This window comes from Oncorhynchus mykiss, chromosome 4 (assembly GCF_057628025.1).
Source record: "Oncorhynchus mykiss isolate SJ-2025 chromosome 4, ASM5762802v1, whole genome shotgun sequence".
Taxonomy (NCBI): Eukaryota; Metazoa; Chordata; class Actinopteri; order Salmoniformes; family Salmonidae; genus Oncorhynchus; species Oncorhynchus mykiss.
This window is the reverse complement of record NC_143025.1, coordinates 82,252,353-82,265,821: the sequence shown is the minus strand read 5'-3', so window position 1 is coordinate 82,265,821 and position 13,469 is coordinate 82,252,353. Positions and strand designations below refer to the sequence as shown.

The following is a 13,469-nucleotide window of genomic DNA, read 5'->3' as shown; positions in this document are numbered from 1 at the left end:
CGTTCTGTCACGCCCTGGTCTTAGTATTTTGTGTTTTCTTTATTATTTTGGTCAGGCCAGGGTGTGACATGGGTTATTTATGTGGTGTGTTTTGTCTTGGGGTTTTTGTAGGTCATGGGATTGTGGTTAGTGGGGTTGTTTAGAATAGTCTATGGCTGCCTGGAGTGGTTCTCAATCAGAGGCAGGTGTTTATCATTGTCTCTGATTGGGAACCATATTTAGGCAGCCATATTCTTTGAATGTTTCGTGGGTGATTGTTCCTGTCTCCTGTGTCAGTACCACACGACGAGTTTCGGGTTTTCACATTTATTGTTTTGTAGTTTATTCATGTATAGTTTTCCTTATTAAACTATGAACTTCAACCATGCTGCGTATTGGTCCGCCTCTCCTTCGAAGGAAGAATCCTGTTACAAGAATTATTTTTTTCAGCTTTTATTTATTTCATCACATTCCTAGTGGGTCAGAAGTTTACATGCACTCAATTAGTATTTGGTAGCATTGCCTTTAAATTGTTTAACTTGGGTCAAACGTTTCGGGTAGCCTTCCACAAGCTTCCCACAATAAGTTGGATGAATTTTGACCCATGCCTCCTGACAGAGCTGGTGTAACTGAGTCAGGTTTTTAGGCCTCTTTGCTCACACACACGCTTTTTCCGTTCTGCCCACACATTTTCTATAGGATTGACGTCAGGGCTTTGTGATGGCCACTCCAATACGTTGACTTTGTTGTCCTTAAGCCATTTTGCCTCAACATTGGAAGTATGCTTGGGGTCATTGTCCATTTCAAGGACACATTTGCAACCAAGCTTTAACTTCCTGACTGATGTCTTGAGATGTTGCTTCAATATACCCACATAATTTCCCTACCTCATGATGCCATCTATTTTGTGAAGTGCACCAGTCCCTCATTATGGCCAAACAGTTCTATTTTTGTTTCATCAGACCGGAGGACATTTCTCCAAAAAGTACCATCTTTGTCCCCATGTGCAGTTGCAAACCGTAGTCTGGCTATTTTTATGGCGGTTTTGGAGCAGTGGCTTCTTCCTTGCTGACCTGCCTTTCAGGTTATATCGATATAGGACTTGTTTTACTGTGGATATAGATACTTTGGTACCTGTTTCCTCCAGCATCTTCACAAGGTCCTTTGCTGTTCTGGGATTGATTTGAACTTTTCGCACCAAAGTACATTCATCTCTAGGAGACAGAACGCGTCTCCTTCCTGAGCTGTATGACGGCTGTGTGGTCCCATGGCGTTTATACCTGCATACTATTGTTTGTACAGATGAACGTGGTACCTTCAGGCGTTTGGAAATTGCTTCCAAGGATGAACCAGACTTGTGGAGGTCTACAATTTTTTTCTGAGGTCTTGGCTGATTTCTTTTGATTTTCCCATGATGTCAAGCAGAGGCACGGAGTTTTAAGGTAGGCTTTGAAATACATCCACAGGTACACCTGCAATTGACTCAAATGATGTCAATTAGCCAGTCAGAAGCTTCTAAAGCCATGACATAATATTCTGGATTTTTCCACGCTGTTTAAAGGCACAGTCAACTTAGTGTATGTAAACTTCTGACCCACTGGAATTGTGAAACAGTATTAGTCTATAAATACATCTGTTTGCCAAATTTGGCACCTCTCCCATGTCTTATTCGACTAGTAGTTGTTCTGAAATTTTTATTGCCTACATTTTACTCCTATGTTTAATATAACACACATACACACATACAGTGGGGCAAAAAAGTATTTAGTCAGCCACCAATTGTGCAAGTTCTCCCACTTAAAAATATGAGAGAGGCCTGTAATTTTCATCATAGGTACACTTCAACTATGACAGACAAAACGAGAGAAAAAAATCCAGAAAATCACATTGTAGGATTTTTTATGATTTTATTTGCAAATTATGGTGGAAAATAAGTATTTGGTCAATAACAAATGTTTATCTCAATATTTTGTTATATACCCTTTCTTGGCAATGTCAGAGGTCAAATGTTTTCTGTAAGTCTTCACAAGGTTTTCACACACTGTTGCTGGTATTTTGGCCCATTCCTCCATGCAGATCTCCTCTAGAGCAGTGATGTTTTGAGGCTGTTGCTGGGCAACACAGACTTTCAACTCCCTCCAAAGTGGCTAGGCCACTCCAGGACCTTGAAATGCTTCTTACGAAGCCACTCCTTCGTTGCCCGGGCAGTGTGTTTGGGATCATTGTTATGCTGAAAGACCCAGCCACGTTTCATCTTCAATGCCCTTGCTGATGGAAGAAGGTTTTCACTCAAAATCTCACGATACATGGCCCCATTCATTCTTTCCTTTACACGGATCAGTCGTCCTGGTCCCTTTGCAGAAAAACAGCCCCAAAGCATGATGTTTCCACCCCCATGCTTCACAGTAGGTTCGGTGTTCTTTGGATGCAACTCAGCATTCTTTGTCCTCCAAACAGTTCAGTTTTAACCAAAAAGTTATATTTTGGTTTGATCTGACCATATGACATTCTCCCAATCTTCTTCTGGATCATCCAAATGCTCTCTAGCAAACTTCAGACGGGCCTGGACATGTACTGGCTTAAGCAGGGGGACACGTCTGGCACTGCAGGATTTGAGTCCCTGGCGGCATAGTGTGTTAGTGATGGTAGGCTTTGTTACTTTGGTCCCAGCTCTCTGCAGGTCATTCACTAGGTCCCTCCATGTGGTTCTGGGATTTTTGCTCACCGTTCTTGTGATCATTTTGACCCCACAGCATGAGATCTTCCGTGGAGCCCCAGATCGAGGGAGATTATCAGTGGTCTTGTATGTCTTCCATTTCCTAATAATTGCTCCCACAGTTGATTTCTTCAAACCAAGCTGCTTACCTATTGCAGATTCAGTCTTCCCAGCCTGGTGCAGGTCTACAATTTTGTTTCTGGTGTCCTTTGACACCTCTTTGGTCTTGGCCATAGTGGAGTTTGGAGTGTGACTGTTTGAGGTTGTGGACAGGTGTCTTTTATACTGATAACAAGTTCAAACAGGTGCCATTAATACAGTTAACGAGTGGAGGACAGAGGAGCCTCTTAAAGAAGAAGTTACAGGCCTGTGAGAGCCAGAAATCTTGCTTGTTTGTAGGTGACCAAATACAAATAAAAATCCTACAATGTGATTTTCTGGATTTTTTTTCTCATTTTGTCTGTCACAGTTGAAGTGTACCTATGATGAAAATTACAGGCCTCTCTCATCTTTTTAAGTGGGAGAACTTGCACAATAGGTGGCTGACTAAATACTTTTTTGCCCCACTGTACATTAATTATTCATTTTGGTTGCCTATCCTGATATGAAGTTTTTTCTATAGAAAGTATTTGACTCTAGCCACAAAATTAAGGAAATTAGAAGATGGGGGAGGATTGCGGCAAGGCTATTTTCTTGCTATCTCAACTAGCAAGCAAGTCGCAGGCATGAAGAATTGAGTGTGTGCGCATTCATGCAACGAATTCTGTCAGGGAGAGCTTTTCGGCACAACACCCCAACACCCAAAATGAGTACAGCTAACTATTTCAGTCCAAGTCCAGCATCGATCAATTCGCTTCATGAGTTGGCCTTGGAAGCTGAGCTGACACTATTTATTGCCATGGGAATAGAGGAGGACTTGGCAGTTGTTCTCACAGCCATGTGGCTTGCGTGATGGTGTGACTTGCGCAGGAGACGCATAATGTTTGCCAAGTACAGTTTGTTTTATCCACTTGGTCAAACCAAGGTTACATTTCACAATATCTCCTTTGTACTAAAACTATATCAAATCAAATTGTATTGGTCACACACACATATTAGGCAGATGTTATTGCAGGAGTAGTATAACTTACATTACTTAAAAATCACAGGAGGATAGTGGCACCTTAACTGGGGAGAACGGACTAGTGGTAATGACTGGAGTGGAATCAGTGGAATGTATCAAATACATCAAATACATGGTTTCCAAGTGTTTGATACCATTCCATTTACTCCATTCCAGTCATTATTATGAGCCGTCCTCCCCTCAGCAGCCTCCTGTGTTGAAAATAGGACGATTGTTTCGTTTTAAATATTTAAAATTACATAAGAAATGTTGGTTAATTACAAATTATGATTTTAATAATTGAATCAGGGGTGTCATATATGCTTAGTCATGATTAAAGATGAATTGTTGATAAAGATAGGTTGAGGGCAGAGTCATGAACACAACAGATCCCCGCAGAAGCTTCTCACAACTGTACACCAGGTATTACATAGAGACAGACAATTACATTAGGACCTTTAATTAGCAAGTGAGCACAAATGACAGCAATCAAGCCTCAAAGGTTGTAAACCGGCAACAATTGTAACATTACGTTGACAAGAGCATGCACTAACTAAATAGTGCATATGAGGCTGCCTGTCCTATGAACCAATTACCTAAGGCAATAACATAATTTCACTCAAATCAAATATGACCTAGTATTTGGCTTTCTTAAACAACAATACTGCCTTATCTTTGTAGAACTCACTTAATTCTAGGGAAGCTGTCTCCGCACTGATTTTACAACGCTTCATTCCAGACTGTGTAGAGACATAGTGTAAAGAGTGTAAATGGCCCCATCTACTGGGTAACAATAACAACGCTGTTACTTCTACTAATTGTGAGCAGTTTGCCATGGCTGAAACCCAAATTACACAGTATTGTCCTTCCGTTAATAAATACATTAGGAAATTAATATAGGCCATAAAAAAGTATTTTTTATTTCGTCTTTCAAAATACATTCAAACACAGACATAAACCACAATTGTGCATTAACCAAAGACAGAACTGCATAAAAGCAACAACCGATATATCATATTCATAAACAATAAACAGCAAGTAGAAACAGTTGTCATTACAGTAGTTATCATTTAAATAAACACTTTTGTTATTTTACATTGATTATTCCATGTAAGGCTTATGGAAACATTCAATAAAGATGGCATAGGTACATTGATAAATGTATCAGACGGCGCTAGGGTTCACAGCAGTAGCAGTCTCCACCACAGGGTCTCGTCCTCACATGGTGAAAGAAGATGCGTTGTCTGTAGAGGATCCATCCATAGACCTGCGGACAGTGGAGACATACATCTCTGACGTGACCCTCGAGAAGCGTCGGGGATTCATGACCCTCTTCCCAATGCACCACACATCCTCCACAATCTTCCTGAAGTGGTTCCTGAACTTCACCCCGATGAAGGCGTATAGGACCGGGTTGAGGCAGCAATGCAGGTAGGCCACCGTTTCTGTCACTGTCTTGGCCACTTCGGTGGTATCCACCTGACTGCAGGTCTGGATCTGGAACTTGTTGACCGTGTCGTAGAGCAGTGCGGCGTTGTAGGGCAGATGACAGATGATAAACACGACCACCACAGCCAGCACCACGCGCACCGCCTTGTGCCTCTGGAAGTTCTTGGCACGCAGCAGCGTGACAATGATGTTGGCGTAGCAGAAGCCCATGACCAACAGGGGCAGGAAGAAGCCCACCGCCATCTGGGTGCTCGGGACCAGGATCTTCATCTGACGGGCCGTGGCGTTGTCTGGGAACCTGAAGTTGCAGACTACATAGTCCTCCTCCTCCTCCTCTAAGAATATGGTGTTCTCCAGATCAAACAGTGTTGTAGCATTGTTGTTATCATAGTTGTCATAATAATTTCCAATGGTGCTGTGTGCAGGCACATAACGCTCGTAGTAGACAAAGGTGGGGACAGAGAGGAGCAGGGCCAGGCTCCAGACTGCAGCGCAGATGATGCGGCTGTAGATCAGGGAGCGGAGCCGGAAGGAGCGACGGGCCTGGACAATAGCAATGTAGCGGTCGGTGCTAATACAAGCTAACAACAGCATGCCACTGTACAGGTTGACGCTGTAGGCCCCACGGAGAACCTTACAGGCCACCATCCCCATGGCCCAGTCACTCTGCTCATTGTAGATGATCAGGGGTAGAGCCACCACAAACAGCATGTCTGCTATGGCCACGTTCAGAAGGTAAACGTCCGTCATGGACTTGGCCTTCTTGTAGAAGGCGTAGGTGACGATCACCAGGATGTTGCCCAGTAAACCCAGGATACAGATGACAGAGTGGATGTAGAGTCGCACCACTCTCTCCACACTGTTGTTTTCTTCCATATTACATGGCTCCACCCAATCATAGTCATACGCCACTGAATTGTTAACTGTTTCCTCTGCATTATCCGTATAGTTCATTTTCTCCTATGGATAAATAGAGAGAGCACTCAGAGAAGAACAGGTCTTTAATTTAATAACACACTTGGAATTTATTTCAACATACAATGTGTACTCATGGCACCCCCCCAAAAAAAGCATTTATGTTTTATTGAAATGTATCCTATCACTATCAACTACTGTATACGTATATTTTAACTACAAAGCAAAATTCTGATTGTAGTTAATTAACATCCTTACAAAAGTGTGACTGAAGTAATCTGGAGTCAAATAGGGTTGGCAATGTGGTGCGATTCAGAGAAAGGAAATTTGCAGAGAACCAGGTCACATAACCCCAATCTTGCTTGAGTGACCCAAATTCTTCTTTAAATGCAAGAGTGTGGTTAAGTATCTAAAGTGCACAACTGGGGTTGGCTTTCAATGACACACAGTAATTCATGTCAGTATTGCAACTTTTAGGGGCAATGCTGGCATTATCAATTGGCAGTTCATTGTACATTTGTCATTTAAAAAAATCTGTGTTTTGAATCTAAAAATGTCTCAATGCTATTGACAAAGACATTAAATTGTTGTTCTGCTTCTGGTTGTTGTTCCTATTATTCACTTCTGCATGGTGGCTGTTCCCAAAGCATAAAGATGACAGCAAGGCAACAATGGTTGGATTTTCCATCTCGCCTGACTTCCCTAATCAAATGGCAACTGAAGCACATGATCATCTAAGTGGATATTGAAGAAATTAATGTATGTACAAGGAGCATTGTGAGTTCTTATGAAGCTAATTGGATATCTAGAAATTATATCAGATGTATGCATGGAAAATAATTTTATGTATACCTTCATCCATGTTAGTTTACTCAAACATACTGTATTTCCATTCTTATATAACATCCCCCACCACCTGCTAGAAGTGAAGACATACAGTACATCCACATACCTTACTATTTTCTACACATCCCTCTGAGGTCTTCTAAAGGTACATCCACTGGCTTTATTTTATTTTTCTCTTCTGACCTATTAGTGATGGTGGCTTAACTACAACCATGTAGGTTCTTTCATGTTGGCTGTGAAGGATCAATCTGGGCCAGACAGCCTAGTCAAAGGCTTTTGCATAGGATATGTTGTAGAATATGTTTTGTGGGACATCGCTTATTCTCTGCGGTGAGGTTCCCCTTTCCTAGCTGCAGAGTGTATGCATACATTTCAGCAAGACCCTGAGATTTCGGGGGATTTATTCCCAGGTTGTTAGTTCAGAACGTGTAATAAACCTAAACAACAAATACAAGCAGTCTCACGTAGCATGGACCTATTGCACACAAGTAACTGTTTTCAGTGGTGTAAAGTACTTAAGTAAACATACTTTTTTTTTAAAAATTTTTTTGAGTATCTGTACTTTACTTTACTATTTATTTTGACTACTTTTACTTCACTATATTCCTAAAGAAAATAATGTACTTTTTACTCAATATATTTTCCGACACCCAGAAGTACTCGTCACATTTTGAATGCTTAGCAGCACAGGGAAATGGTCCAATTCACACTTATCAAGAGAACATCCCTGGTCATCCCTACTTCCTCTGATCTGGTGGACTAAAGACAAATGCTTTATTTGTACATTGTCTGCTGTGTGTTGGTGTGCCCGTCTATCCATAAATAAAAATAAGAAACAAGAATATTGTGCCGTCTGGTTGGTTTAATATAAGGAATAAAAAATGATTCATACTTTTACTTTTGATACTTAAGTATATTTAAAACCAAATACTTTTACTCAAGAATGACAATTGAGTACTTTTTCCTAGGGTGACAGACTTATGATAGAAAAACATACTTTTGTGAAATGAATGGTAATTAAAATTGTATAATGTAGACAATTACATTTCAGACAATACAGTCAAAAAGTAGAACTGAAACGAGTTGCAATCAACTGTGTTAATTTCAGGTATGACATGTTTTGAAATTAACTGATTTTATTACAATACACACAATGTAATCTACAGTAAGATCTAGTTGAATGTCATGTTTACAAATAAAGATTAAAGTGCATGTTGAACATATTTAACCCAGCAGTTTTCCTTACATTAAGAACAGTAAATTAAATATTTTATTAAACAAACATGGTAAGATTGCTTAAGTCACATATTATCCCATGTATTGTGTAAGAGAGGACTTACCAGAATAACGGAGTAATCGTTTCAAAATACTCTTGGGACTATTCTAAGCCAAGTTTGAAAGGAAGCTGTGAACCTCAGAATCTCTCAATTAGAGAAAACAGGAAGAAGTCAAGTTGTTCTCCGTTTGATCAACCTAGACTGTCAGCTGTGGAACCAAGCAGTGTCGCAGCATGCACTTGACGTTCTCAAATAAAAACCTGTTGGCTGACACCTGCAGATCACACGATCTGAGCAGAAGAACTCAAGAAACATGCTCATTACACCTTAACTCTTTATTGACCTTTGAAACATATTGACTGTTGATTGCTCACTTCTATTCATTCAACTATCTTGAACATTAGGTACACTGGAAACAGTGTGCATTATTTTGCAGACATGCATTACATGGGGGATAAAGTCTCAAAGATCAAAGTACTTGATATTCAGCAAAGCGGTGTCACTGATTAGTACTATCATGTGAATAAAGCATACATACATTTTACAGTGCCTTTGAAAAGTATTCATACCCCTTGACTTATTCCACATTTTGTTACAGTCCAAATTAAAAATGTATTGAAAGTATTTTTTTTCTCTCTCACCCATCTACACACAATACCCCATAATGACAAAGTGAAAACAGGTTTTTAGAAATGTTTATTTTATTTGAAATAAAATACAGAAATATCTCATTTACATAAGTATTCACACCCGAGTCAATACGTTGTACAAGCATATTTGGCAGTGATTACAGCTGTGAGTCTTTCTAGAGAAGTCTAAGAGCTTTCCGCACCTGGATTGCACAACATTTGCCATTATTCTTTTCAAAATTCGGTCAAATTATACTGACAGTTCATATAATGAAATCAGTCGATTTAAATACATGCGTTAGGCTCTAATCTATGGACTTCACATGACTGGGTATACAAATACGCATCTTTTGGTCACAGGCGTGAATCAGAACACCAGTCAGTATCTTGTGTGACCACCATTTGCCCCATGCAGTGTGACACTTCTTCACATAGAGTTGATCAGGGTTTTGATTGTGGAATGCTTTCCCACTCCTCAATGGCTGTGAGAAGTTGCTGGATATTGGTGGGAACTGGAACACGCGGTCGTACGGGTCGATCCAGAGCATCCCAAACCTGCTCAGTGGGTGACGTGGTGAATATGCAGGCCATGGAAGAACTGGGATATTTTCAGCTTTCAGGAAGTGTGTACAGTTCCTTGCAACATGGGGCAGTGCATTATCATGCTGAAACATGAGGTGATGGCGGTGGATAAATGGCACGACAATGGGCCTCAGGATCTCATCACTGATCTCTGTGCATTCAAATTGCCATGTTTAAAATGCAATTGTGATTGTTGTCCGTAGCTTATGCCTGCCCATACCATAACCCCACTGTGGGGCACTTTGTTCACAATGTTGACATCAGCAAACCTGCTCGCCCACACGACGCCATACACGTGGTCTGCTGCTGTGAGGCCGGTTGGATGTACTGACAAATACTCTAAAATTACATTGAGGCAGCTTATGGTAGAGAAGTAAACATTAAATTCTCTGGCAACAGCTCTGGTGGACATTCTTGCAGTCCAGCATGCCAATTGCAAGCTCCCTCAAAACTTGAGACATCTGCAGCATTGTGTTGTGACAAAACTGCACATTTTAAAGTGGCCTTTTGTCCCCAGCACAAGGTGCACATGTGTAATGTTCATTCTGTTGTATTAGCTCCTTGATATGCTAAACCAGTCCCGTGGAAGGATAATTTTGGCAAAGGAGAAATGCTCACTAACATGGATGTTAACAAATTTGTGCACAAAAGTTGAGAAATGTTCTATTATTTCAGCTCATAAAACACGGGACCAACACTTTACATGTTACCTAATAACAGTTTCAGACGATTCTTGGAGCTCCCGCATGCGTATTGTAATTTACAACCCTGTGGCACCAGGACAAAAAATAAATAAACACAATGCCACAGTTCTCAAGTTGAGGGTAGGAATGCCCACCAGAACTGTTGCCAGAGAATTTAATGTTTTAGAGAATTTGGCAGTATGTCCAACTGGCCTCACAACCACAGAACACATGTATGGGCGAGTGGTTTGCTGATGTCAACGTTGTGAACACAGCGCCTGATGGTGGAGGTGGGGTTATGGTATGGGAAGGCAGGCATAAGCTACAGACAACAAACACAATTGCATTTTATTGATGGCAATTTGAATGTACAGAAATACCGTGAGGTGATCCTGAGGCCCATTGTGAGGCCCATTTTCTTTTTTATAAGGTATCTGTGATATCTGTATTCCCAGTCAGGTGAAATCCATAGGTTAGGACCTAATGATTATATTTCAATTGACCGATATCCTCATATGAACTGTAACTCAGTAAAATCTTTTAAATTGTTGATTGTTGTGTTTATATTGTTGTTCAGTATAGAAACAAGCCATGGCACCAGTGCAAACTATGAATGCACAGTGACCACTCCACAAATGTATTGTTAAACTATAGTTTTGGCAAGTCGGTTAGGACATCTACTTTGTGCATGACACAAGTAATTTTTCCAACAATTGTTTACAGATTATTTCACTTATAACTCACTGTATCACAATTCTACTGGGTCAGAAGTTTACATACACTAAGTTGACTGTGCCTTTAAACAGCTTGGAAAATTCCAGAAAATGATGTCATGGCTTTAGGAGCTTCTGATAGGCTAATTGACATAATTTAAGTCAATTGGAGATGTACCTATGGATGTATTTCAAGGCCTACCTTCAAACTCTGTGCCTCTTTGCTTGACATCATGGGAAAATCTAAAGAAATCAGCCAAGACCTCAGAAAAAAATTGTAGACCTCCACAAGTCTGGTTCATCTTTGGGAGCAATTTCCAAACGTCTGAAGGTACCACGTTCATCTGTACAAACAATAGTACGAAAGTATAAACACCATGGGACCATGCAGCCGTCCTACCGCTCAGGAAGGAGATGCGTTCTGTCTTCTAGAGATTAACGTACTTTGGTGCGAAAAGGACCAAGGACCTTGTGAAGATGCTGGAGGAAACAGGTACAAAAGTATCTATATCCACAGTAAAACGAGTCCTATATCGACATAACCTGAAAGGCCGCTCAGCAAGGAAGAAACCACTGCTCCAAAACCGCCATAAAAAAAGCCAGAATACGGACTGCAACTGCACATGGGGACAAAGATGGTACTTTTTGGAGAAATGTCCTCCGGTCTGATGAAACAAAAATAGAACTGTTTGACCATAATGACCATTGTTATGTTTCGAGGAAAAAGGGGGATGCTTGCAAGCTGAAGAACACATCCCAACCGTGAAGCATGGGGGTGGCAGCATCATGTTGTGGGGGTGCTTTGCTGCAGGAGGGACTGGAGCGCTTCACAAAATAGATGACATCATGAGGATGGAAAATGATGTGGATATATTGAAGCAACATCAAAATGTCAGTCAGGAAGTTAAATCTTGGTCGCAAATGGGTCTTCCAAATGGACAAATACCCCAAGCATACTTCCTAAGTTGTGGCAAAATGGCTTAAGGACAACAAAGTCAAGGTATGGGAGTGGCCATCACATAGACCTGACCTCAATCCTATAGAAAATGTGTGGGCAGAACTGAAAAAGCGTGTGTGAGCAAGGAGGCCTACAAACCTGACTCAGTTACACCAGCTCTGTCAGGAGGAATGGGCCAAAATTCACCCAACTTATTGTGGGAAGCTTGTGTAAGGCTACCCAAAACTTTTACCCAAGTTAAACAATTTAAAGGCAATGCTACCAAATACTAATTGAGTGCATGTCAACTTCTGACCCACTGGGAATGTGATGAAAGAAATAAAAGCTGAAATAAATCACTCGCTACTATTAATCTGACATTTCACATTCTTAAAATAAAGTGGTGATTCTAACTGACCTAAGACAGGGAATTTTTACTAGGATTAAATGTCAGGAATTGTGAAAAGCTGAGTTTAAATGTATTTGGCTCTGGTGTATGTAAACGTCCGACTTCAACTGTAAATATGTCATATCTGAAATATACACAAACATTAGCTTCATGTTAAACAGTACAGTATGTGCAGTTAAAATGTAAGAAAGTAACAAGTCAGAATTGCTAACAGCATAAAACCCACAAGAGTAAACCCACAACTCACTTTATGGATGCACACACAATCTTCCTGGTAACTTGGTCAGCAGCCAAACTTGCGTCTTCATCTGCCGACAACAACAGCCACTGACCTGGGATGGGTCAGAGTCTAAATATGCATTCGGGCTTGGAATCAAGGAGACTGTTGATAGACAGCTGAGAAAGGGAGAAATCACCCTAATGGGACTGTGGGGTTAAGTCACGTGCTGCCATTACATTCTTAACTGTTTTAAAAAGTCACCATTGGCCTCATGGTGAAATCCCTGAGCATTTTCCTTTCTCTCTGGCAACCGAGTTAGGAAGGACGCCTGTATCTTTGTACTGACGACGTATTGATACACCATCCAAAATGTAATTATTAACCTCACCATGCACAAAGGGATATTCAATGTCTGCCTTCATTTTTTTTTTAAAGGTTCCCTTTTTTGTAAGAAAAACCACCCTGGTCTTTGTGGTTGAAACCGTCTGCCAACGTATGTTAATGCCACAGCATAAATTACAGTAAACTCCCCCATTGTGGTTTCAGATTGACAGAAAACATGTCATTCATGTATCAACATGTCATCCCTGAGATCCTTGACATTCATCTGTATACATGTTATAAAGGAGCACAATAGAAACAGTCTTCAAGAACAATCTGGGGAAGTGGTAATTTTATTAGGTCTGTGTACACAAACTATGTACACACCACAGGAGGCTGGTGGGAGGAGCTATAGGAGGATGGGCTCATTGTAATGGCTGGGATGGAATTAATGGAACGGTATCAAATGATGAAACCACGTTTAACTCCTTTCCAAAGATACCATTGCAACCATTACAATGAACCTATCCTCACATAGCTCCTCCCACCAGCCTCCTCTGGTACAGACAACATAAATAATAGTTAACATAGTAGAAATGGCCTGTGTGGTGTAAGGCTGATGGACTGTCATGCCACCACCTCCATGTAGTCAGCTCCTTGAGTCTGGCTGAGCTGAGATACACTGAGGTCC

General features: G+C 40.8%; 1 protein-coding gene and 1 long non-coding RNA gene across 2 annotated transcripts; both read right to left on the bottom strand.

The window, feature by feature from the left end:
• Positions 1-4,694: 4,694 nt before the first annotated feature.
• LOC110522508 (C-C chemokine receptor type 6) lies at positions 4,695-8,718 on the bottom strand. The gene is made up of 2 exons (XM_021600950.3): positions 8,348-8,718; positions 4,695-6,206 (listed from the first exon to the last, which is right to left on the bottom strand). Exon 2 carries the CDS (start codon positions 6,198-6,200, stop codon positions 5,016-5,018), a length of 1,185 nt encoding a protein of 394 aa, XP_021456625.3. The 5' UTR covers positions 6,201-6,206; positions 8,348-8,718; the 3' UTR covers positions 4,695-5,015.
• Positions 8,719-8,967: 249 nt separating this feature from the next.
• On the bottom strand, positions 8,968-13,180 carry LOC149984157 (uncharacterized). Its single transcript, XR_016495467.1, has 2 exons — positions 12,485-13,180; positions 8,968-12,361 (listed from the first exon to the last, which is right to left on the bottom strand). It is a non-coding gene; the product is annotated as an uncharacterized LOC149984157 (long non-coding RNA).
• Between the last annotated feature and the right edge of the window lie 289 nt (positions 13,181-13,469).

Coding starts and splice junctions, on each gene's coding strand:
- LOC110522508 (XM_021600950.3), bottom strand. CDS start 6,200: ATGAACTATACGGATAATGCAGAGGAAACAGTTAACAATTCAGTGGCG.